The sequence below is a fragment of the Chamaea fasciata genome, unplaced genomic scaffold, assembly GCF_029207755.1.
Source record: "Chamaea fasciata isolate MVZ Bird 193981 ecotype frontalis unplaced genomic scaffold, bChaFas1.0.hap1 SCAF_997, whole genome shotgun sequence".
Taxonomy (NCBI): domain Eukaryota; kingdom Metazoa; phylum Chordata; class Aves; order Passeriformes; family Sylviidae; genus Chamaea; species Chamaea fasciata.
Window position 1 is genome coordinate 1 of NW_027095082.1, and position 23,812 is coordinate 23,812.

The following is a 23,812-nucleotide window of genomic DNA, read 5'->3' on the forward strand; positions in this document are numbered from 1 at the left end:
CCCCAGGACTGAGGGAAAACTCTCCTCTCCTCTCCTCTCCTCTCCTCTCCTCTCCTCCTCCTCTCCTCTCTCTCCTCCTCTCCTCTCCTCTCCTCTCCCTCCTCTCCTCTCCTCTCCTCTCCTCTCCTCTCCTCTCCTCTCCTCTCCTCTCCTCTCCTCTCCTCTCCTCTCCCTCGCTTATTCCCAGGAAAAATAGATAAATTAATAACTAAATCAATAAATAGCTAGGTTAAAAAATTAAATAGATAAACTCAATAATTCAGTTCAGTGGCTCCTCCTGAAATGACCATTACGAGGGTTTTTTGGGGTTGTTTTGGTTTTCTTTTTTTGGCTGAAGGATTTAGAAACCCAACAGGCTGACAACTTTCTGCGCTGGAGCAAATGAGTGGATGAATTAAGGTTGACGGGACGAGGATAATGTTGATGAGGAGGTGTGTGTAAGCTGCTTGCGGGGCCATCTCATCAGCTGGGATTGCTCTGCCGCCGGGGCCGGGGCTCCACCCGGCACCTGGAGGGGGAATTTGGGTATTTAAAGCAGAGCTGAGAGGGGAAAGCTGTGTCACCGCAGCCAGGCCGGCTCACAGCTCCAGCGGCCGGGGCAGGGGCATGGGCAGGGCAGGTTTGGGGAGTTCCCCTTCGTTTAGGGCAGGGATGGATGAACAGAGCAGGAAAGGGGCCGTGTCTCGGTGTTCACTGGCACCAAAACCCGGCCCCAAATCGTGCGCTGGCCTCTCCTGCTGCTGCTTTGGGGCGAGAAGCCGAGGGGGCAAATAAACCCCATCTGCGCAGAAGGGACGGGACAGCAACCCCGGCAGGGGGATCTCCCACTCGCATCCAGGGATTTTTTTTAAAATTTAACATTTCACATTGTTTTGTGACAGAAATTGGGGTGCCAGGTGTGGCTGCTCCCCTTTGCCCCATAAGTCTTTTACCTGTTTTCCCCCCATTTGTCCCTTTCCCTGCAGGTCCCTGGGGCGATGGGAGCCAGCAGGGTGGATTTCATCCAGGGATTCCCAAACACGGCAGGACCAGCCCGTGGGTCCTGGATTAGCCCTTTCCAGACACAGGGACACGCACAGGGGCTTTTCCCCACACACCCCAATCCATCTGCTGGGGGAACTGAGCCTGTGGAGGGGCCCCACGGCAGAGACCGCCCCGAAGCTCAGCTCCTGCAGGGCTGAGGGGAAACCTGAGGGATCGGGATCAGGATCAAGAGCAGCTTTGGGATCAGGATCGGGATCAGGAGCAGGACCAGGATAAGGTTTTGGGATCGGGATCAGGAGAAGTTGCAGCTTGGGCTGTTCCCCTCACTGGATGTTCCCCTCCCCGTTTGGGAGGAACCGAGGGGAGGACCAGAACTGTCCCTTTTCCCATCCCCCCCGAACACCTGGGGGACTCTGTAAATCTCAGCCTGGCACCCCAAACCCCTCAGACCCATGATTTTCACCCAACCACATCCACGCTGCTGTGGAGCTTGTCCCTTGCTCCTTCAATAAATAAAAATGATAATTTATACGAGCTCCAGGAGGTTTATAAACTTTTTGGAAGTGCTGCACCCCCGTTTCTGATTTAATACCACACCTGCTTTGCTTAGATCCACACCAGCCACCATCACCCCCACACTGGGATCATTTGAAGATACCACAGGGAGAATTTTGCCCCAGAGAAACTGGAATCTATTGGACTTAAAACCTCGGGGGTCACTCCAGAGGTCAGCACGGCTGCCTCGACGCCGGCAGCTTCATTTCAGCGCGCTGCATTAGGGCTAAATTTGGTGTGGTTTAAAAATACAGGCACTTACCTTGCCGTGGCTCTTGAGGAGGTAAGGCAGCTCAGGAGCCCGGCCTTTTCATGCCTTTCAAGACCAATCCACTCCAAAAGGAAGGGTTAAATTAAAAACAGACAGCCTTGATAGGCTCCAAATGGGAGCCTGGCTGCAGCAGAGAGGGCTGAAGAGCCCGGGCTGAGTAGCCACACACGTAAGACGGAGTTTTTGAACACAAAGCTTGGCTTAATGGAGAATGTTCCTTGCACGATGCTTCAGGCTCAGCCACTTCCCCTTCCCGAGTGCCTCTGCTGCTGGCGAGGGGGAAAAACACTCCTGGCCTGCTCCAGCCCCTCTCCCCAGCTCCATCCTGTCTGCCTTGGCCCAAAGCTGCCTTTTCTCCACAGGCTCAGGTTCGCCTGGCACCCAGTGGAAAACCCATGGATGTGTTGGCGCTGAGGGATTTTGTCAATTCTGCTCAACTGATTCAAAGTGGGAGCCCCTGGAGCACCAGGCTGGGAATTCTCCTGGCATTTCAGCTTTGCCACGGGAGAAACAGGAGTTGAGCTCCTTGTGGGGCCCTTCCAGCTTGGGATATTGGGTGATTCTGGGAATATTTATGCTGGAAGGCCTCTGTCCTGCCCTGGCAGCAGCTCAGGGAGAGCTTGGAGGTGGGTTTGATGTTGTCTCAGGGCTGAGAGAGGGGAAATGAGGCTCCAAAGAGGATTTGGCCTCCTGACCGGGGTTGGTGGCAGGGGAAAATCCATCCAAGTTTTCCAAGGCTCATAATTCCACCCTCGGCTTCTGCTGCCTCAGATCCCTGTCATTCCCCAGGCTGGCATTGTCCCTTCCTCGGCGCTGAGAAGAAGAAAAGCCAGGATGAGAACCAGAGAAAAAACCAGCCTGGTGATTTATCCCCAGACAATGAACACTCAGGTTAAAAGGCAGCTCTGTGTAATTGGGACAGAACCGCTGAACCTCCCCAGAAAAGCTCAGTAATTCCAGGGGAAAGGCACAGGGGGATGGAAGTGCTGCTGTTGGAGAAGGTTTTTGAGACACGAAGGCACTTCTGAGGCTTCGATCCCACCAAGAACTGCAGGAACCTTGGGGATAAAAAGGGATAAAAATTGAAAGTGTAAAGAGACTCCAGCTTCCTCACACCGCCTCCCAAACTCAACTATCCATGGGTGCTCAGCAGTTCCATTCCCAAATCCAGGATTTTATCTCTGCACTGAAAATTTGCCTCATTATCTGGTAACCCTGGATGATTTCTCAAGGCAGGGAATGAAAGCAGTAACATTGACAGGTTTTGATTGAAACACTTCTCTTAAAAGTGACACTAATTAATTGAGACCTTTAAAATTACCTAATAATTGTTTTCAGCTTCAGCAGGGTGAACAGGACATTTCCAAAACCCAGCAAGATAAATCCTTTCCTTTCCTTTCCTTTCCTTTCCTTTCCTTTCCTTTTCCTTTCCCTTTTCCTTTCCTTTCCTTTCCTTTCCTTTCCTTTCCTTTCCTTTCCTTTCCTTTCCTTTCCTTTCCTTTCCTTTTCCTTTCCTTTCCTTTCCTTTCCTTTCCTTTCCTTTTCCTTTCCTTTCCTTTCCTTTCCTTTCCTTCTCTTTTTCTTTTTCTCTCTCTCTTTTTCTTTCCCTCTTTTCCTCTTTCCCTCTCTCTAGTGTCACTTTTTCTTTCCTTCTTCCCTTTCCCTCTTTCTCTCTTTCCCTCTCTCTCCCCTCTCTCCTTCTCCCTCTCTTTCCTTTCTCTTCAGAACGAATCCGAAATCTGGAGGGAGGCTCAGAACTTTCCCTGGGACCTGCTTTCAATTATCCTCCTCTTCATTTTTCTCCCCTCTCAATCCCGCTCGCTGGTGTCCGCACGCCCTCGGGCACCGCTGGCTCCCTCGGGGCGGGCAGGGGTGATTATTTCACCCAGGGCCATCTGTACTTTGGGATCTGGGCTAATCCTCTGCTCCGGGAAAAAATCCATTCCTGCTGCGCGGTCCCGCTTTGTTGTCGCCCTGAGCGCGTTAAGGCTCCGTGCGCTGCTCTCGTTCCAGCTGTGGAACAAGCAGCTGCACAGCCCCACCTTTATTTCACTCCTTTTCTGCCCCAACGGCTCAGGACCTCCCTTGTTTCCCTGATTTCGTGGTGTATGAACCACGGACGTCCTTGTTTATAACCTCTGGGGTGGGATAATCCTCCTTCTCCCTTTCATGCCCATCCAACCTTTATTTTATTCCCATTGTTTTCTCCCCTGTTCTCTGGGGCTTCCCTCTGATTGTTTGCCACGCTCTGGAGCTCCGTGGAAAAACCTCTCGTGCCTTTCCCCACCCAGAGAAACCCCTTGGAATAAATCATCCTCAACCTGGAGTTAAGAAATCCTTGGAATAAATCACCCCCAACCTGCATTTAAGTGATGAGCAACTTCTACAAAACCCACTGGAGCACAAAACCTGAATGACACAAACACCTTGAGCCTTTTTGATTCCACTTTTTTGCTTTCTAGCTTAAAAAATGTCTCGTTCCGAAGCTTTAAAAAGAAAAAAAAGCTGCACCTCAAGGTGAGAGGGAGCTGCTGGGAGCACCCAGCCTGACCCCACAGCTCCCTCCCAAACCCAACACACAGGAAACACCCAGCCTGGGGAATAAAAAATCCACTTTTCGAAGCCTTTAAATGATATTTAAATATACAGAGGGAAGGAGTGTTAGTAAATTGGGGGATGAGCACATTGATCTCCGGGTCTCTGCACAGATCTCCTTTCTGGGTTTGTATTCCTGAGCCTTTTTCCTGGAAAATCCGCGGTTATTCACAAAGTCTGCACTCAGCCTTTGGTGGCACCGTTCAGGCTGCAGTTAAAAGGTCAATTCCAGTGGAAAGTGGATTTTATAAATCACTTAAGACCAGCCTCAGTGCACTTGGCTTGGTTTTTCCACCTGGTTTAAACACACAAATTTCTACATCACCTCCTGCACACGAAAGTCACAACTCCCACCTGAGACGTTCCCGTGTCACCTGCACGGAGAAAAGGAAATTGTCCTTCATTGCAGGACAATTTAAACCTCGTTTTCTTTTCATGTTTGCCCCCAAACTGATTGCAAAACCGGTTTACAAAACAAAATAAAATAGGGGGGGAAAAAAAAAAAGCAGAGAAAAAAAAAATCACCTTTTTGATGGATCAAAGGGAGAGATTGGTTCCATTACTTGCATTAGGCAGAGTTGGCTGTGCTGTGGCCTTCAGAATAAAGGCAGAAATGTACTTTAGAAAGATCTGAGTAACACACTTTACTCGAAACATTTCTGTATTATGTGGCTTCTTGACTCTTTCAGCTCCCTCTGTATCTGTGCACTTTATTTTAAGCACTCCAGAAGTGGATGACAGGTCTTGGGAGGGGGGGGAAAGGGGGAAAAAAACTAAAAATAAAAAGAAAAGAAAAGAGAGAGGGAGAGAGAATCAAGTCGGCAGCTCGCAAATGCATCTTCAAATAATGCTTTAAAAGTGGAAATGGCATTTGGAAATGGCATTTTGTCCATTGCCAGGGGTGAGGAATTCGAAGTGAGGGGCTGGTGTCTGATGTTCAGAACGCTTCATCCCAGTGGTCAATGTCAATTTTAACGGGAAATATTAAAATGTCATTGAAAACAAGGAGAGATGCAGGTGGATACCACGTAACAAATCAATGACATAATATTTACATGATTTTTCAAAGCCATTTTTTGGATTCAGCCCAGCGATTCTTGGTATTTGATTTTACCATGATTTCCTGCTAAAAAAATTAAAAAAAAAAATTGATGTCTGTACATCCCTTCTTAATTTCCTCTTTCCAGGAGCCAATTTCAGTCAAATTAATTGGACAGTTTGCAGCCTCAAATACACATTTCCCCAAATATTCCTGATGGGAGTGGCTGGAAATCCCTGGAAATCACTGCAGTGAGTTGGGAATTTCTTTTCCCAGCTGGAGAAATGTGATGGAAAATCCCACAGAGCTCAAACCCTGCTGATCTCCTTACTGATGGGAGGAAATTGGGGATTTTTAGCTCCTGACTGAACCCCCATCCATCTGGTGTTTTAAAGAATGGGGTTCCTAGTTCATAAATGTGTTTTCTGCTCCTCAGAGGTGATGCTGGAGATGCTCAGTGTAATCACCACGTTCAACAAGGCAAAAAACAAAAGCGGGGTTTTCTGCCCAAATTTTGTTTTCTTTTGAGTTTGGAGGGGACCCAGCCTTGGCCCCCAGGAGCCTTTGCAAAAGAGTTTGCCAATGGTCGTTGGAAAATAATGTGGGAAATGAAATCTGCAAGGCAAGGGCCACGAGCTTGGAGGCAGAAATATCCAGGAATCATAGAAAATATTCTTTAAAATGTTGAGGGGTCTGGGGATTTTAGGGGCTTGTGCCACAACTAAAACCTCGTGCGTGTGCATTTCTGCCCGGCCCCAGCCCTCGAGGCCCCAAATAACTCCAACAGCAACAACAACAACAAAAAAGGAGAATTTTCCAGTTTGCATCCTCCAGCAAGCTCCGATTCCACTCCCAACACGCGTTCAATTCATTTAGCCTAGTGCATTTTTAATAGACATTATTCATCTATTACCTTAATGAGCCTGTGGTGAAAGCATATTGCCTCCCAATTTTCACAAAAGCAGCCCAGGCACCGCCGCAGCTTTTTCCCCTTTCGCCTTCTAAGGCAGCAGCACGGAGAGGGGAGGGGGGAAGGAAAGGAAGGGGAAAAAAAAAAAAGCCATAGAGACAGATAAGGTTTTTATTCTGTGTCACAACACTACATTAAGAATAAAACCTTCCACTTAAACACTTAAATGAAAACATCGAGAAACTAATTTACCATTTGTAACCACATGATTTAAGTAGGAGCAGCTTTAATTTTCTTCCCATTTTCCTCATATTCAATGTGAGCCCACATTAGATTTCACTGGCTCAAATCACAACACTTAAAGCCACTTTCATTTTCTTTTTGATTAAATAATTGAAATTCCTGTCACTGCCCTGCACTTTACTAGCACACAAATTTTCTGTGTAAAGATAAATACTCTTTTACTCTCTCTCTCTCCCTTTGCTGCCTGTAGGCTTTTTCTTTTTTTGGGAGGTTTTTTTCTTTTTTTTTCTTTCCCCCCCCCCACCCCCCCCCCCCCCCCCTCAGTTTAATCTTAAAAGCAGGCAAGGTTTAGTTTATTGATGGTTCCATAAAATGGATCAGTACTCCATTCACCTATTTCGTGGAATTATAACCGCTCCCATTAAGTGATTGTTTGGAGAAATTATGGAAAGCCATCTTCTCTAATTTAGCTGTGGTGGTTGGGGAGCTCGTTGCCATCCAATCCTAAAAGGACAGGGAAGCCTGGTTCCTTCCCTGCTGCTCCCTCTGCCATCCATTAATGCCTCAAGCCTTGAGGTTTATTTAAGCTTTTCTTTCAATTAAGGGTAACAAGTTTTATTAACGCTCCCTAATAAGTTGCTCCCACCAAACCCGAGGCTCTCTGTGAATTGGCGGCAGCACTTGGAGCTGCTGGGAGCAGAGGGGAGGCTGGGAAAAGGGAATTTCACAAATTCTGGCTTCGTCAAGGTTCTGGGGAGCAAAGAACCCTGCATGGGTGTGCGGAGGGTGGATTAATTCTGATGATCAGCGTTTGGATTTGCTTATCTTGGTAAATCTGTGCTTCGGTGTGTTATATATGAGGCATAAATAGAAATATTTCTGGATGGATGGATGGAAGGATGGAAGGAAGGAAGGAAGGAAGGAAGGAAGGAAGGAAGGAAGGAAGGAAGGAAGGAAGGAAGGAAGGAAGGAAGGAAGGAAGGAAGGAAGGAAGGAAGGAAGGAAGGAAGGAAGGAAGGAAGGAAGGAAGGAAGGAAGGAAGGAAGGAAGGATGGATTAAAATCCATCACCGGTGCTCTCTGCTTTCCACCATCAGCCTGACAATTTAACTCAGCACTTTTTCCTCTGAGACGACACAAAAATCATTGGTGCTGCCCAAGTTCTGCGGCCAGACCCCCTCAGGGGGTGTTCAAGTGAATTTCGAGGCTCGGGAGTTCCTTCCCTTGTTTAAATGATGAAGGTTCCAACAGCCCCTGGACTCCCCACGCAGGGATGGGTGTGACAGCCCAGCTCTGAATTTCCCTCCACTCCTGCCCCAAAATCCCGGGATTTGGAGCTGCCCCACGCCAGCAGTGCCATCCCAGCCTGGAGTTCCACCCCTCAGCAACACTCTCCTCTTCCCTCAGGAGGAAAAATCCGATTTCTGCAATTCCCTCTGAACTGCTGAGCTCAGCCCCCAACCCAAACCTCACCAGAAGAGTTTGTGAGCTTCAGAAGGAGTTTCCACTGAGATCCTGCCTGATTAACTCGGTCTTAATCATCCCCAGGAAAAGCAATTAAGGCGACTTTAATTTTCGTGTATCACAGGAACCCCTCACGCACGGTTTGAAAGCCTCCCTGCCGGTGTTGACCGCGCATTTTCCGATTTTCAAAAATACCCATTTACAAATAACCCCGAACTTCCAGAGGCAAATTAACCCCACCTAAGCCAGGTCCAGAATCAGGGACCTTCCTGTGAACGAGGCAAAGCACCAGGTCAGCTTTTAGTGCTGAAAGGAGCTCCAAGAAAACAGCAGAAAATCATCTTTTCATGACTGCCCCAGCCCTTCACCCACAGGACATTGTCACCATATAATAACTGCCCGTGTCAGGATTAATTAAGCAACTCCTAATGAAGCAGCTGCTGCTTTTGTCAGGCCCAAGTGTGGGGTGCAGGCACGGATATGATGCTAATTGAATCCTTGCTGGGCATTTTTCACCCCTAAATGCACAAGAAAAGAGAAGGGTCTTGGTGGCTCATCTGCTCAGCTCGGGCACGGGGGGGGAAGGTTTTCAAGGCCAGGAAAATGAGCAGCCAAATCCAGGGGGATGTGCAGCACCTCGGATAAAAAAAAAAAAAAAAACAACCAAAAAAAACCAAACCAAACTTCCCTAAAACTCCCCCTGAGATGTTAAATAAGGGTTGTGCCACCACGCCAGGGATCGGTTCTTTTGTTTGACTTTAAGGAAAATGAGCATTTTCTGATTATTGTTTTTTTTCCTTGGATGAAGATCCCATGGCAGGCAGCGGGAGAGTTTTCCAGGCTCCATCAGCAGCTCCAAGGAGGCTCTGACGGCACAAATATTTCAAATTTCACCAGCAGAAAGACTAAATTAGACCCTGGGCACCTGAATTAAAAACTGTTCCTCTCCCTGGCAAAGCCGCAGCTGGAACCTGCCCCTCCAACTCCCCAGTTCTCTCCCTTTTCCCTGGGTGAGGGTGATGGGAAGGGCCAAGCTCAGCCCCAAGCCTCGGGGTTTAAACCCACCCAGGTGTTCCTCAAACAGCCCCTGGGCAGCTGGAGGTGGCAAAAAGCAGGAAAGTTGGGGCACTTGAGGACCAAAAAATAAAATTTTTGGTGCTTGGGAAGCAAAAACCAGGAAATTGGGGGTGCTTGGGGACCAAAAAGAAGGAAATTTGGGGTGTTTGGGGAACAAACCCTAGGAAATTAGGGGTTCTTAGGGACCAAAAACCAGGAATTTTGGGTGCTGGGGGACCAAAAAAATGAAATTTTTGGTGCTCAGGGACCAAAACCTGGGAAATTCGGGGTGTTTGGGGACCAAAAATAAGGAAATTTGGGATGCTTAGGGACCAAAACCTGGGAAATTTGGGGTGTCTGGGAACCAAAAATAAGGAAATTTTGGGTGTTGGGGAACAAAACCCACAAAATTTGGGGTGCTTGGTATCCAAAAAATAGGAAATTTGGGGTGCTTGGGGACCAAAAACCAGGAATTTGGGGTATTTGGGGACCAAAAAGCAGGAAATTTGGGAACCAAAAAGAAGGAAATTTTGCATGCTTGGGGTCCAAAAAGCAGGAAGTTTTTGGTGCTTTTGGGGACCAAAAACCAGGAAAATTTGGGTCCAAAAAGCAGGAATTTGGGGTGTTTGGGGAGCCCAGGCTCTCCTCGGCAGTGCCCAGCAGCCCCTCATCCCCACAAAAAAAAAAGAGAGAAATTCATTTTGCAAATTAAAGTCTGCAAATTAAACCTGGCCAAAGTGAAGGAGGGGACTCCCAGATTTCTTCGTGCCCTGACCCCAAAATTCCAGGGTTAAAGCTGCTGGGTGTTTGATTTTTTTTTGGCTCCCAGCCTCACTTTTCCCCCACTCCTGGCACAAAAGAGGAGATTTCTCCACCTCGGAGTTATCAATGAATAATTAAATCTACGCTGAGAATGCCTGTTAAATTAAAATATTTTCCATTTGATTTTCGTCGGCTGCTCAATGAAAATCGGGCAAAATAGGCTAATTACGGCTCTCCTAATTAAGCTCCTACAATAACCCCCCTAATTACGCCCGTATTTATCACCTCGGTGCCGGACACTTTAACCTGTTGTGGTTTGTAATTAGTCAAGGTTCTGCCTCTTGGTCTGGAGCAAAAAAAAAAAAAAATAAATTGAATTTAAAGCGTGGAAACAAACTCCGTGCTTATCAAACTGTAATTGGGGTAATTAATTTAGGAGGGGGCTTTTAGCAGCAGCAAGCCCAGCTCATCCGGGCTGGGTTTAAATACAATTAAAATGTGTTTTATTAAAGAGGAATTCTGGGCTGAGCAGCCCAAAAATGGCCTTTACGACGGATCCTTTACGACCTTTCCCTTGCTGAGAAAATGAAATTAAATCTGCACAACGAGACGGCAAATGGGCTCAAATAAATTGTTTTGTTTTGTTTTGTTTTGTTTTTCAATCCAGCAAACTCACCCGGATGGGATTGTGAGGGTCATCAGTCTTTTGAGGACAAATCATGGAATATTCTGGGTTGGGCGGCACCCACAGGGATCAGCAAAGTCCAGCCCTAAAATTCTAAATAAACCCCGAAATCAGAGATTGAGGAGGGCCCAATCAGCACCACACGGTTTATTAATTGTGAGGAATTCATAGTGAGGGATGAGAATTATTAAAAACCGAGGGGGGGGAGGGGGTGGTGATTTTTACTAAACTTTTTGGGAAATGCTGAGAAATGAGTGAAATCCCGGCATTTTCCTGCTCTGAAATGAGGGGCGCCCAGCACTGCCGAGGCCATTCAGAGCTGATTTATTTCTCGAGGTTACAGAGAATACAAAATCGAGCCATTACAACCTTTTTAAAAAGCTTTCTCGCCACAACCTAAAAATATCCCCGGCTGACAGATGCAAGCTGTCAATAAGGAATTCAAGAACTCGGTATGGAGAAGTGGGAAGAGTGCAAAGTCCTGATAAACATCTCAAATTGGGTCTTACTCAGTGGGAAACAAGTAGTTTATAGTGGTAATTGTAAAGGGCATTTTACATCCAATCAATTAAATGAAAATCTTTTTAAACCCTTTTTAAAAAAGAGACCTTTTAAAGTTAACAGGTGATTTTAATTGGAACCATGGGACTCGCAGCCCGGGAGGTGAGTTGAGGTTTTTGTTGTTGTTGTTGTTGTTGAGGAGAGGAGGTGGTTTTTTTTTTTTTTTGGAAGCTTTCAATATAGGGGAAAATCGATCCACTTCCATCAGCATCTGAACTCCCAGAGCCTTGAAAGTTGAGGAGTGAGGCTGAGCAAGAATTACAGTTTGTGCAGCTTTTCCTTGCAATTAAATCTGTCTCCATCGCTCCCTAATTGGGAAAGGTGCAGGAAAATTTATCAAGGATAATTATTTTCAGTCAGAATCCTCTGCCATAACCTACTGGAAAACTTCTTTAGAAGTTCTTTATTCTTTTTGTTTATTCTCTATTCTTCTTTATTCTTTATTCTTTATTCTTTATTCTTCATTCTTCATTCTTTATTCTTTATTCTTTATTCTTCATTCTTCATTCTTTAGTCTTTATTCTTCATTCTTCATTCTTTAATCTTCATTCTTTATTCTTTAATCGTTATTCTTAATTTTCTTTATTCTTTTTTCTTCTTTATTTTGTGTTTAAATTTGACTTCCATCATCCCAGCCGACACAAGCAGTAATTCCATGTGAGTGAAATTCCAAGAGCTTCACTTATAAATTCCTTTTCCTGCCTTTTTAACAGCCCTGAGGATGCTCTGCAGGATTGTCTGGAGCAGGCACTGAGGGACAAATTCCAGGAGCACAAAACCTTCCCCTCAAAGGAAATGATTCTTTTGGCCATTGTCTCTTGGGGCTGGTGAATTCCTTCTCTTCCCAAAGCTCTGCAATCCATCCAATCCAGCTCTCCCTGCCCTGCTCTGGATCACCGGATTCCCACCTGGAAGGAGGTGAGGGAAAACCAGGAATAACACAGAGAATTCCCCCACAGAGCTCCGGAGGCAGAGATTTACTGGGTTAAACTGTGTGTCCTTTATTCCTCCAAAATCAACTTCACCTCCTGAAAGTCCCAGGGAAAAGTCTGGAGCTGAGCTCTGGGGGGAGGAAGAGGCAGAAAATAAAACACACAACCTGAATTTGTTTCCCAGCTTTGAGTGGGGAAAAAAAAAAACCCTAAAAAGGGCGCTGAGAAGTTCTCCAGGAGAGAAAAAAAGCTCCTCAAAGGAGCACTGAGAAGTTCCCCAGGGGGAAAAAAACCCAAACCAACCCTCCAAGGAGCACTGAGAAGTTCTCCAGGGGGAAAATAAAACCTAAAAACAGCATTGAGAAGTTCCTCAGGGGATAAAAAAACCCTAAAAAGAGCCCTGAGAAGTTCTCCAGGGGGATAAAAGACCCCAAAAATAGCCCTGAGAAGTTCCCGAGGGAGAAGAAGAGCGGGAGAGAACAAGGGCAGCCGGGTGGATCCGGGATCAGCAGCTCCTGGGATTTCCCTGCGATCTGTGCGTGTCCCTTAAAGCAACCCCAGAGTCACATCCTGATGTTATCTCCAGCGAATAAAAAAAAAATAAACAAAAATAAAATATGTAAATATATATATATATATAAAAAATCTGTAATAAGTAATAAACATGTGCAGGGCTCTAAAGGAAGAGTTGAAGGCTCCTGGGAGGGGAAGGGAAGCCTGGAGGGACGGGCTGGTTGGATGTTGGGAGGAGCTGGAGGAGGAGCAGCAGCGAGGGATGATCCCCCGAGCTCCCAGCCCTGCCCTCCCGGCCTGGCCCGGGGGGTGGAGAGCCCAGAGAGGTTATTGAGGTCATGGCAGTGTTTGGGACATGGAAACATGAAAACATCACCCAAGAACCAAAACATTTCCCTGGGAGTGTCCCAGGCCAGGCTGGACGGGGCTGGGAGTGACCTGGGACAGTGGAAGCCGAGGGCAAGGGGTGGGATGGGAGGAGTTTTAGGGTCCCTTCCAAACCATCCCATGATTTCCTCTCTGCTGCCAGACACACTTCTAATCCCTCCTGCCCTTCCCTGACCCTGCAGTGACGTCATTCCCAAACCCGGGGATGACTGCCTGGCTCCCAAAACCCTGCAGGGCAGGGCAGGAGGGGAAACTGAGGCACAGCCAGCGGGGGAGGCAGCAGCCAGCCAGCCAGCCATCCATCCTTCCATCCATCCTTCCATCCATCCATCCATCCATCCATCCATCCATCCATCCCTCCATCCATCCCTCCATCCCTCCATCCTTCCATCCATCCCTCCATCCATCCCTCCATCCATCCCTCCATCCCTCCATCCTTCCATCCATCCTTCCATTCATCCATCCCTCCATCCATCCCTCCATCCATCCATCCATCCCTCCATCCATCCATCCATCCATCCATCCATCCATCCATCCATCCATCCCTCCATCCATCCATCCATCCCTCCATCCCTCCATCCATCCATCCATCCATCCATCCATCCATCCACCATCCATCCATTCATCCCTCCATCCATCCATCCATCCACCATCCATCTGTCCATCCATCCATCGTCCATCCATCCATCCCTCCATCATCCCTCCCTCCCTCCCTCCCTCCCTCCATCCCTCCCCTGCATTCCCAGCTCACTCCCAATTCCCCCATGGAATGCTGTGCCCGTGCTGTGCTGGCAGTGATTAGTGGCAGTGTGAAGTTCCGGGCTGGGGGATCCAATCCCAGGCTCTGCTCGGCCCTATTTGGAGGGGTGAGCGTTCCTCAGGTTTTTTCCCTGCCTGCGCCAATCTGCACAAATAGGCTTTTAAATTAAGCAGTGATTTGGAATATAAGTGAGTGCATTTAAGCCGCTAAGAGATGGAAAGATCCTAATGGCTGAAATATTTGTCATATCACAAATAAACTGGCTGGATCGGGAGCCACTAATATAACTAATTTTTACCAAATCCTTCACTGCTCTGTGAGAGAAAATGAGGTCAGCACAGGTTGAGGCAACAGCAAATGAGCAGCTGCCAGGAGGCAGCACAGAATACTGATAAAGGACTCTGCAGGAACTGCACTGCCTGCCCACAGAAACAGGAATCACTTTGCTCAAATTAAGATATAGCTTCTTCCAGAGCATCCCGGGCTTTAATGGAAAGGTGCCGGCGAGCACAGGCTTCCAATGGATCCGGAATACAAATGCGTTCCAAAGGCTCCCCACGCCTGGGCTCGGCCAGGTTTTATCCATCTGGGGGGTTTGGGGTGGGAGAGAGGGCAGGAGGGTGCCCTGGGGCAGCCCTGGGATTCCCACGGCTCCTCCGGGATTTTCCTGTGCCAGGAATTAGAGCCTGGTTTAACGCGGCGCTCACAGGGAGGAAAAGTGAAATGAAGAGGAATTCGCAGTTCATTTTAACAGAGAGAACCGAGCACAAATCCCACAAAAATCGTGCCAGGAGCAGCTCTGGCACCTCTAGAGGGTGAGGAACCAAGAGGAGTCCCCCCAAACCCCCTGGGTTGTGCCGGGACAAGGTGCCCGTGTGGAGAATAACACACCTTGGGAAGAGGGAAAAGCTCCTGCAGCAGCAGCCTGAGCTTTTCCTGCTGTGCGCTGAAAGCCACCTCAAAGCTTTGGGACCAGCTGGGGTGCAGCCATGGTCTGGGTCTAAGGGAGAAAACAACAGAAGTGTTAAAACAACAGAATTGTTTGCATTCCCATAAAGGGTCCAAGAACATTTTCAAAGGGGGATTTTCTCCCTCTCCCACAGGCAAGAACAGCCTGTCTTGGAATAAGAGGAATATTTTGGTCACATTGGCCCTTTTCATCCCCAAACTCCAAATGAGTGGGGGAAAACAAAGCAATTCCATGGATCAAACGGGAAACCGAGGCACAGAATGCGTTCCAAAAGAACCATGGAATATCCTAAATGGGGAGGGACCCACACGGGACATCCAGTCCTGCTCCTGGCCATGCGCAGACACCTGAACAATCCCACAATGTCCAGACATTCCTGGAGCTCTGGCAGCCTCGGGGCTGTGCCCGTTCCCTGGGGAGCCTGGGCAGTGCCCAGCACCCTCTGGGGGAAGAACCTTTCCCTAAAATCCAACCTGAGCCTGCCCTGGCACAGCTCCAGCCCGTTCCTCCAGCTCCTGGTGTGAGGAAAGAGACCCAACATCTCCTCCCCTGTGAGCAAAACCAGCTCAGAGAGGGCACCAGCGTGTCCTGTTCTTATTTGGGATGGTTTTTACTGCAGGATCACCCAGCTACGACCCCAAATCCCAGTGCCAGGGGAGAGGGGCTCTCCTGGCCTCGATCCACAGCCAAGCACTCGGCGGCATCAGCCAATTTCAGCGCAATAAGCTTGACACGGATTAACAATCGCAACAATTCCTAAATGGAACGGGAGAGGGGGTTCATATTTGATAACCCTTAAACGGTTTAATGAAATAATTATAACCCAGACCCCCGAGCCCGGCGGCGATCGATACCCATGAGCTCCGAGCACCAGCCCGAGCCGCGTCCCGCCGCCCTCCCAGCAGGCGGAGTGGGGACTGGGAACGTGATTGACGCTAAAGTTGCATTAAACCCCCCCATCAAGGGCAGTAATAGATTAAAGGCCGCTGTGGCGCTGCAGCGGGCTGGTCGATACCCTTTATTTCCTGCATCAGCCCCAATTTTGCCACCCTCCCCGACGCTATTAGCGGCAGTCGATGGCGCTGGCGATGCGTGGCGCTGGCGGAGCTGCATTAATGCAGGCTCACAAAAGCCGGCAGCGCGGCGTTATCACTTCACTCACTTTCAAATTACAGCCTAATGCCGTCTGCGGGCGGCCGGCGACGCGTTAACACTCGGCGCTGCTTCGCCGGGGCCGCCCCGGCTAAATATTTCGTGTGGAAGGATTGCGGGGAGATTGGAGGACTGAAATAAGTCCCCGGCTGGCCCGGTGGGAAATCATTCCCGGCAAGAGAGGGAGGCCTTGGGTTGGAAAATCGGCGGGGAAGGGGTGATGGTGGTGATGGTGAGGAAGAGTGGAGGAAGAGCAGGGAGGAAGAGGAGGGTGCTGAGTGCCCGTGGGTGCCGAGTGAAGGCTGTGGAAGGATAAATCCACACCTCGCCCCCGGGTGCCAGGATTGGGAGCCCCGTTGCTGTATAATTCCCCAAATTACATGAAATTTGTGGATGTGCCCAGACAAAACAATATGCTTTGTTTCAGTTATTCTCTGCAGTGGCTCATAAAGCAGCATGTGCATCCCTCTGTGTCACCCCTCAGGTCCCAGCCCCGTTCCAGGCACTCCAAAGGCTCAGGACAGCCCCGGCTGGCAGGGAAAGCCCTGATTCCCTCACTGCTGCCTTGGCTCAGAGGCACAAACCCATTTAATCTTGGCTTTTCCTGGGCTCAGGGGCACAAACCCATTTAATCTTGGCTTTTCCTGGGCTCAGGGGCACAAACCCGCTCAATCCTGGCTTTTCCACGGGCACAAACCCACCTAATCCTGGCTTTTCCCGGAGTCACAAACTCGCTCAATCCTGGCTTTTCCCGGGCTCCAAGAAAACCCCCAGAACAACAGCAAAACCAACTAATTTAAGATTATAAAGAAAAGGAATGGAAATATCTCCAAGTCAAGAACTCCAAATTACCCATGAGATAAACTGAAACCAGCTCCCCTGTTTGGCAGCCAACTCGTCGGGTTTCCTTGTTGTGGTCAATGCAAAAATCCCATAAAATTGATATTGTTTTCGCTCCTTTATTCCCTGGAAGTGCCTGGTGCCCTTGTCCTGTGGCTGCAGGGCCTGCAGCAGCTCCTGCTGTCCCCTCCGGGTCCCACATGCCCCAGACCCTCAGCCCGTCCTGTGTTTGTAGGATTCACCCCCTGAACTCTCCTCCCTGAGCCCCACCAGGCTGTGGGTTAGAACCAGAGCCCCCAGAAACTCCCTAAACACACAGAACACCCTAAACCATCACTTTCCAAACCCCATTTCCATCCCGTGGCCCTCGAGGCAACAAAACCCTTACGCTTGACTAATGGGAGGTGCTGCTCTGGGGTCATATTTAACACCATCAGTATTTTGGGGTGATGTAACTCAAACCCAGAGGAACAACCAAAAAAAAAGGGACCTCTGTGCCATTCCCTGGGCAGGTGCTGCTATCTGGTGGCCCAGCACCAGCAGTGCCAGCACGGTCCCCAAACTAAAAATGTCTTTAAACCCTTCTGATTTCCCTGCCTCTTTGGTGTGATTAATTCATTTTTCATCATTCCCGAGTCGTTATTAAGGGATTTTCAGAGCCGGCAGTGCACAGGTAGCACGGGGACACCGAGGGACAGCCCTGGCACTCTGTCCTAAGCCAAAGTGGCCCGGGTTGGGCTGGCACAGGGGAATTTTCTCCCCAGGGGTTTGTCCAGGGCTGCTTGGGGTTTGGGATCAAACAGGGATGAGCACTCTGGGATGGTTTTGACCCCAGGGGTGTCCCAGACCACGGTGGGGCCTCATGTTCAGGACGGAGAGGGAAAAGGATAGTTTTGGGGATGGATCCCGGTTTTCCCAGGAATGGCTGAACCCCTGCCTGTGAAAGATGTGGGCACAGAATTCCATTATTGCTTTAGCAGTTTTCTTTTGCCCATTACGTTTCCCTTCCTGTCGACACACAGTGCTCAGGTACCACACCAAGCTCTGGCACAACCCAAAAATGATTTGAAACACTCCAATCTTGGGGAATCAGGGGAGGATTCCTGCCGGGATCCTGGGGCAGGAGTCACAGGAATGTCTCTGGAGCTGGGTGATGCCACACATCAGTCACTTCACAAGGCCTCTAACCCAAAATATTTCAGCCCTGGACTGGATCATCTCCCTCCAATTTCTCCCACCTGGTACTGACTGAGGAATTTTTTGACTGTAATTGCCATTTAATTGTTTTTCCACTGGTACTGTACACACAGCACTGTTTTTTGATGGAGTATGAAATATTGCCAATTATTGCTGAAAACATCACCTAAAGCCACACCCCAGCCAGCAAATTCTCAATATCGTCCTGCAAGGTGAGATATTTCAGCCAGTAAAGAGTGATTTACTTTCCCGTATTTTTGTACTTACAAGATGCAACTTTGAAGTTGGACTCCATCTACGAAGTCTTTTCCAACCTAGTTAATTCTGAGATTTCCTGCCACAGGTCAGTAATAACTCAATACATTAAGTTCTCCTCTCAAAAACCCATCACAAAGGCTTAAGCAGCACCTGGTTCCAAACCCTTTTTTTCCCCACTGCAAAACCCACCGGATCATGGTTAATTAAGCAGCAATTACCTGCATTCAGGGTTTTTTTTTTTTCCTTTATTTACAGTGGACAGCTAGTAGAAACAAGTGAAGGCAGAGACAGTGTGATGCCCATTAAATAGTTTTTATTCTTTAGGACATGAATTGCATTTCCACTCATTTACAGTACTGTAAAGTGCAATGGTATTTCATCTCCCACCTGTGCACATTTTCAAGTATCTAAAATGCCCAGAAAAAAAATTGTTTTGTTTCGTTTTAATCGGGTTTTTTCTTTTTCTCTTTAACAGCAGCTCAGTTATGGAGTTGTTTTAACCTGGCAAAATAAACCCAGATGTGCCTACAGGATTGGGTCCTTCACTCCAGCCCCCAAACTGGGGGTCTCCTCCGAGACTAACTGCTAGTGGAATGCATCTCCCCGTGTCCTTAGTCCACCTCCTCGATGGTGGGGCCAGAGGAGGCTCCCCCGGAGGGAGGAGCTCCACCCCCGGGGAATCCTCCAGGCATCCCCCCGGGCATCCCTCCTGCGCTCTGGTACAGCTTGGTGATGATGGGGTTGCAAACCTTCTCCAGCTCCTTCTGCTGGTGCTCAAACTCCTCCTTCTCGGCCGTCTGCAAGAAAGACAAAGAGCTCAGGTGCTTCTGCTCATGGACACGTGGGGTGTGTCAAAGTGTCCTTCTCTTTTCTTGCCTTTTGCCTTAGTGTATGTCAGTAAAACCTGTTCAGCCTTTTGCCTTTTTCTCCCAAAATCCTTTTAAAGTTTCGTTTTTTCTTTTTCCTTAGTGTACATTAACAAAATCTTACTTTTAAGTTGATCCTGTTTTGCCTATCTCCCAGTTAGCAAACAGAACTCAGCCAAGGTGAAACCACCACAACACAGCAGCCCCGGAGTGACCCAGCCCTGCCTGCTTTACCCATTTTAACAGTCCAGGCTGCTTCAGCCCCACCACCAAGCCAACACTGCCTCTAAAGCAAGCGTATTCCTGCTTGGTTTAGCATCTCCCATCCCTCCTGGAACAACAGGATGATAACAGCTGCATTCTCTCCTCTAACTTATTCCTGCAAGGCAGGCAGGGGGAACAGGAGGGATTGAAAACTCTCTGTGGTCGCTCAGACATCCAAGGAAGGAACTTGGACCAACACCAGCCTTTCGACTTCTGGTGGAAACTACGAATGGCTTTGGAGTCACTTTCATCACAGCAACCAGTGGCTTCTCCTCCTCCAGCCTCAACTTCCCCTGCAGCTCAGCCAGACCCTGGGGACTGAGCACGGAATCTGACATACCTGGTTCTTGTCCAGCCAGTTGATGATCTCGTTGCATTTGTCCAGGATTTTCTGCTTGTCATCGTCAGAGATCTTGCCCTGCAGCTTCTCATCTTCCACGGTGGCTTTCATGTTGAAGGCATAGGACTCCAGGGAGTTCTTGGAGGACACCTTGTCCCTCTGCTTCTCGTCCTCTGCCTTGTACTTCTCTGCCTCCTGCACCATCCTCTCAATGTCCTCCTTGCTCAGCCGGCCTGCAGAGAACACAAGTGGTTAGATTGGACTCAGTCCTTTTCAGGGAATGATCTCAAATTCCCAAACATTACACACTTCAAATCTAGGGGGCAGAAGAGGCCCAGAATGTGCCTTGTTATGAATTAATTATTTACTGTAACTTAAAAAAAGCTCACACAGGTATAAATCCGTGTGAAAATGCTGATTACAGCCACGTTCTGATTCAAACACAAGGCAGAGCTCCACAAGCTCGTATTTCAGTGCTCTCCCCACCCTCAGGCCAAGCAGATCCTTACCCTTGTCATTTGTGATGGTGATCTTGTTCTCCTTGCCAGTGCTCTTATCCACGGCAGACACGTTCAGGATGCCGTTGGCATCGATATCGAAGGTGACCTCGATCTGGGGGACCCCTCTGGGGGCAGGGGGAATGCCAGTCAGCTCAAACTTGCCCAGCAAGTTGTTGTCCTTAGTCATAGCACGCTCTCCTTCATACACCTGAGGAGAGAAACCATCACATTATGTCATTAAGGCCATAATGGATTGTCTAATTACTATCCTGAAGGGATGTGGTCGCTCAGACATCCAAGGAAGGAACTTGGACCAGCACCAGTCTTTCGACTTCTGGTGGAAACTACGAATGGCTTTGGAGTCACTTTCATCACAGCAACCAGGAATTTACACATCACAGGAATTTAACACCTCTGGCCTAAAAATTACTTCAAGTATCAACCAATGAAAGCACCGAGAGTGTTTTGTTATTACCCCAGAGCTCTTGTGCTCACCTGGATCAGCACCCCGGGCTGGTTGTCGGAGTAAGTTGTGAAGGTCTGGGTCTGCTTGGTGGGGATGGTGGTGTTGCGCTTGATCAGGACTGTCATGACCCCTCCAGCTGTCTCAATACCCAGGGACAGGGGAGTCACGTCCAGCAGCAGCAGGTCCTGGACGTTCTCAGACTTGTCTCCAGACAGGATAGCAGCCTGCACAGCTGGGGGGAGAGACACAGCATTGAACACCCTGCAAAACACACACTGCAAACTGCGACGGCGCACAGGGCTCGCTCAGACATCCAAGGAAGGTACTTGCACCGTCACAAGCCTTTCGACTTCTGGTGGAAACTACGAATGGCTTTGGAATCTGATTCATCACAGCAAGTCCAAGGGAAATAAATTCCTACAGCTTTAAGGATTCAGGTCGAAAACCCAGGGCCTACACTTTGTACCACCAAGAGCTGCACAGCAATCAAGTAATTAATTAATTACCTGCCCCATATGCCACAGCCTCATCAGGGTTGATGCTCTTGTTGAGCTCTTTGCCGTTGAAGAAGTCCTGCAGCAGCTTCTGGATCTTGGGGATGCGGGTGGAGCCTCCCACCAGCACGATGTCGTGGATCTGAGACTTGTCCAGCTTGGCGTCCCTCAGCGCCTTCTCCACGGGGTCCAGGGTGCCCCGGAAGAGGTCGGCGTTGAGCTCCTCGAAGCGAGCCCTGGTGATGGAGGTGTAGAAGTCGATGCCCTCGTAGAGGGAGTCGATCTCGATGCTGGCCTGGGTGGAGGAGGACAGCGTGCGCTTGGCGCGCTCGCAGGCGGTGCGCAGCCGGCGCACGGCGCGCTTGTTCTCGCTGATGTCCTTCTTGTGCTTGCGCTTGAACTCGGCGATGAAGTGGTTCACCATGCGGTTGTCGAAGTCCTCGCCGCCCAGGTGGGTGTCTCCTGCCGTGGATTTCACCTCGAAGATGCCGTCTTCAATGGTCAGGATGGACACATCGAAGGTGCCGCCGCCCAGGTCGAAGATGAGGACATTCCTTTCAGCACCAACCTGGAGGAAACATCCGTTTTTGTTACTCAATTTCTACTACTACTACTAGAACAGTTTACTCACTAGCCAGACACAGTGACCCCTCCCTACCTTCTTGTCCAGCCCATAGGCAATGGCAGCTGCGGTGGGCTCATTGATGATCCGCAGGACGTTGAGCCCTGCAATAGTTCCGGCATCTTTTGTTGCCTGGCGCTGGGAGTCGTTGAAATAGGCTGGGACAGTCACTACTGCATTGGTAACAGTCTGCAAACACAGCAAACAGCTCAGTTAAGGATCACTCCTCACACAGAACTACTCACCACGTTTTACTTCAGTCCCAGACTCACCTTTCCAAGATATGCTTCTGCAATTTCCTTCATTTTGGTTAAAACCATGGAAGAGATTTCTTCTGGGTAGAAACTCTTTGTCTCGCCCTTGTACTCCACCTGGACCTTGGGCCTGCCAGCGTCATTGACCACAGTGAAGGGCCAGTGCTTCATGTCAGACTGCACCACGGAGTCATCGAACCTGCGCCCGATCAACCGCTTCGCGTCTGTGAAAGATCAATTTGCCACGTTAATAACGGTCACTCCTATTTAAACACCCAAAATTCTTACTATAAATGCAGAACATCCTAGATCACTGTTCTTAACCTATGCTGTTAAGAGTCAGCTGCAGACACTGAGTTTCACCTCTGTGATATACACAAACTCATTGCTTTTACCTTAAAAATACTGCAAATGCTCCGCCTTAAACAAGGTTGAGACATCTGATCAGAGATTTAAGACTGACTACCATGAAGAATTTGCTATATAACAAATACTTTAGATCTTATAGCTTTTAACTTCCAACAACACAGTTGGATCCAGGTTAAGAGTAATTTAGATGCTTGAACTTCTATGAGAAACCTTTAGCCTTGCTGTTAACAATTCTTACAAGCAAGAAAAACCTCTGTAATCACTACCAAGTGTGCCAATCCTTACCGAAGACTGTGTTGGTGGGGTTCATGGCCACCTGGTTCTTGGCAGCATCCCCGATGAGCCTCTCCGTGTCTGTGAAGGCCACATAGCTCGGTGTGGTGCGGTTGCCCTGGTCATTGGCAATGATCTCCACCTTCCCGTGCTGGAACACTCCAACACAGGAGTAGGTGGTGCCAAGATCAATCCCGACAGCTGGTCCCTTCGACATCTTGTCTGAAGAAAAAAAAAAATAATAAAAAATTAGTTAAAAGTGAAGTTGGTATATAAATCACCCAGCAAAATTATAGTTACTCATCTTTTAAGTTTTGAACAGGAGGCTGGTAGGGCTGGGAGCACCCTGGACTAGTGGAATGTGTCCCCAAGCAGAGGAATGTAACTGGATTTCCTCCCGCTGTGTGAATCCCGGACGATTCCCGGAATTCCGGGCCCGTTATCCCACGTGGCCCCGGCAGCGCACACCGGCTGCACTCCCCGCCTCCGCCGCTAGGCGTCCCCCGCACCACGTGGCGCGGGACTCCAAGTCCCAGCGCGCCCCGCGCTTCCCGCGCAACGTGACCACGGCGGGGGCGTGTCCGGGGGCCGCCGGGAAACGGAGTCGCCGCCGGGCGGGCCGCGTGTGCTGGCACAGCCCCAGCCCCGTGCGACACCGACCCCCCTTTGATCCACCCCCCCCCACCAGAGCCCACACGTGGCCGCTCTCCACCCACGCGGCTCCTTCCCGCCGCACCGCCGGGCACTGCAGCAGCCGCTATGCCCCGGCACCGCCCCCCAATGAGGCAAGACGGGCGCTGCGTCTCCTCGAACCATCCCCTCCCCCGGCCCAGCAGTAACTAATGGAGGCGGGAGGAGAAAGCGGAGTACCCGCTCCTCCCCCTCCCGCGGCAGTTCCCATTTAGGAGAGAACGGACAAACGCCAGGATTCAAAAAAAAAAGCAAGCACCGCAGCGGCGCAAAATGGGCCTGTACCCGCCATCCCCTCCCCATCCCCGCAGCGGAACGGTGCCGTAGGACACAGAACCACCCGGGAGTGGCCGCCCCAGAGCTGCCTCCAGCACCTCCCTAGGCCATTCCACGGTGGCTGCGTCCCCCCACGCCCTTCCCGTGCCGCATGGTGCCCCGCCCAGCCCCGTTACCCGCAGTCCGGCCCGGCCTCTCGTTCACACACTGGGCAGCCTCTCAGCTCCGCTCCGGCTCGCTCAATGCCCCGCGCCCGCCGCGGCGC

General features: G+C 49.5%; 1 protein-coding gene, 1 long non-coding RNA gene and 3 other non-coding genes across 5 annotated transcripts; all 5 read right to left on the minus strand.

The window, feature by feature from the left end:
- Window positions 1-4,940: 4,940 nt before the first annotated feature.
- On the minus strand, window positions 4,941-7,294 carry LOC136306108 (uncharacterized). Its single transcript, XR_010725512.1, has 3 exons — window positions 6,991-7,294; window positions 6,358-6,445; window positions 4,941-4,999 (listed from the first exon to the last, which is right to left on the minus strand). It is a non-coding gene; the product is annotated as an uncharacterized lncRNA (long non-coding RNA).
- An 11,132-nt stretch (window positions 7,295-18,426) lies between these two features.
- Window positions 18,427-23,812, minus strand: HSPA8 (heat shock protein family A (Hsp70) member 8). The gene is made up of 9 exons (XM_066209446.1): window positions 23,724-23,812; window positions 22,594-22,803; window positions 21,958-22,163; window positions 21,722-21,874; window positions 21,076-21,631; window positions 20,599-20,801; window positions 20,113-20,311; window positions 19,604-19,836; window positions 18,427-18,930 (listed from the first exon to the last, which is right to left on the minus strand). Exons 2-9 carry the CDS (start codon window positions 22,796-22,798, stop codon window positions 18,745-18,747), a joined length of 1,941 nt encoding a protein of 646 aa, XP_066065543.1. The 5' UTR covers window positions 22,799-22,803; window positions 23,724-23,812; the 3' UTR covers window positions 18,427-18,744.
- LOC136306110 (small nucleolar RNA SNORD14) lies at window positions 19,426-19,522 on the minus strand. The gene has a single exon (XR_010725514.1). It is a non-coding gene; the product is annotated as a small nucleolar RNA SNORD14 (small nucleolar RNA).
- LOC136306111 (small nucleolar RNA SNORD14) lies at window positions 20,387-20,483 on the minus strand. Its single transcript, XR_010725515.1, has one exon. It is a non-coding gene; the product is annotated as a small nucleolar RNA SNORD14 (small nucleolar RNA).
- LOC136306109 (small nucleolar RNA SNORD14) lies at window positions 20,871-20,967 on the minus strand. The gene has a single exon (XR_010725513.1). It is a non-coding gene; the product is annotated as a small nucleolar RNA SNORD14 (small nucleolar RNA).

Bases quoted from the DNA above. Each gene is read 5' to 3' on its own strand.
- HSPA8 (XM_066209446.1), bottom strand. From the start codon at position 22,798: ATGTCGAAGGGACCAGCTGTCGGGATTGATCTTGGCACCACCTACTCC. The intron at 21,632-21,721 runs GTAGGGAGGGGT...TGTTTCCTCCAG, and splicing joins CCTATGGGCTGGACAAGAAG to GTTGGTGCTGAAAGGAATGT. The intron at 20,802-21,075 runs GTAATTAATTAA...CTCTCCCCCCAG, and splicing joins GGCTGTGGCATATGGGGCAG to CTGTGCAGGCTGCTATCCTG.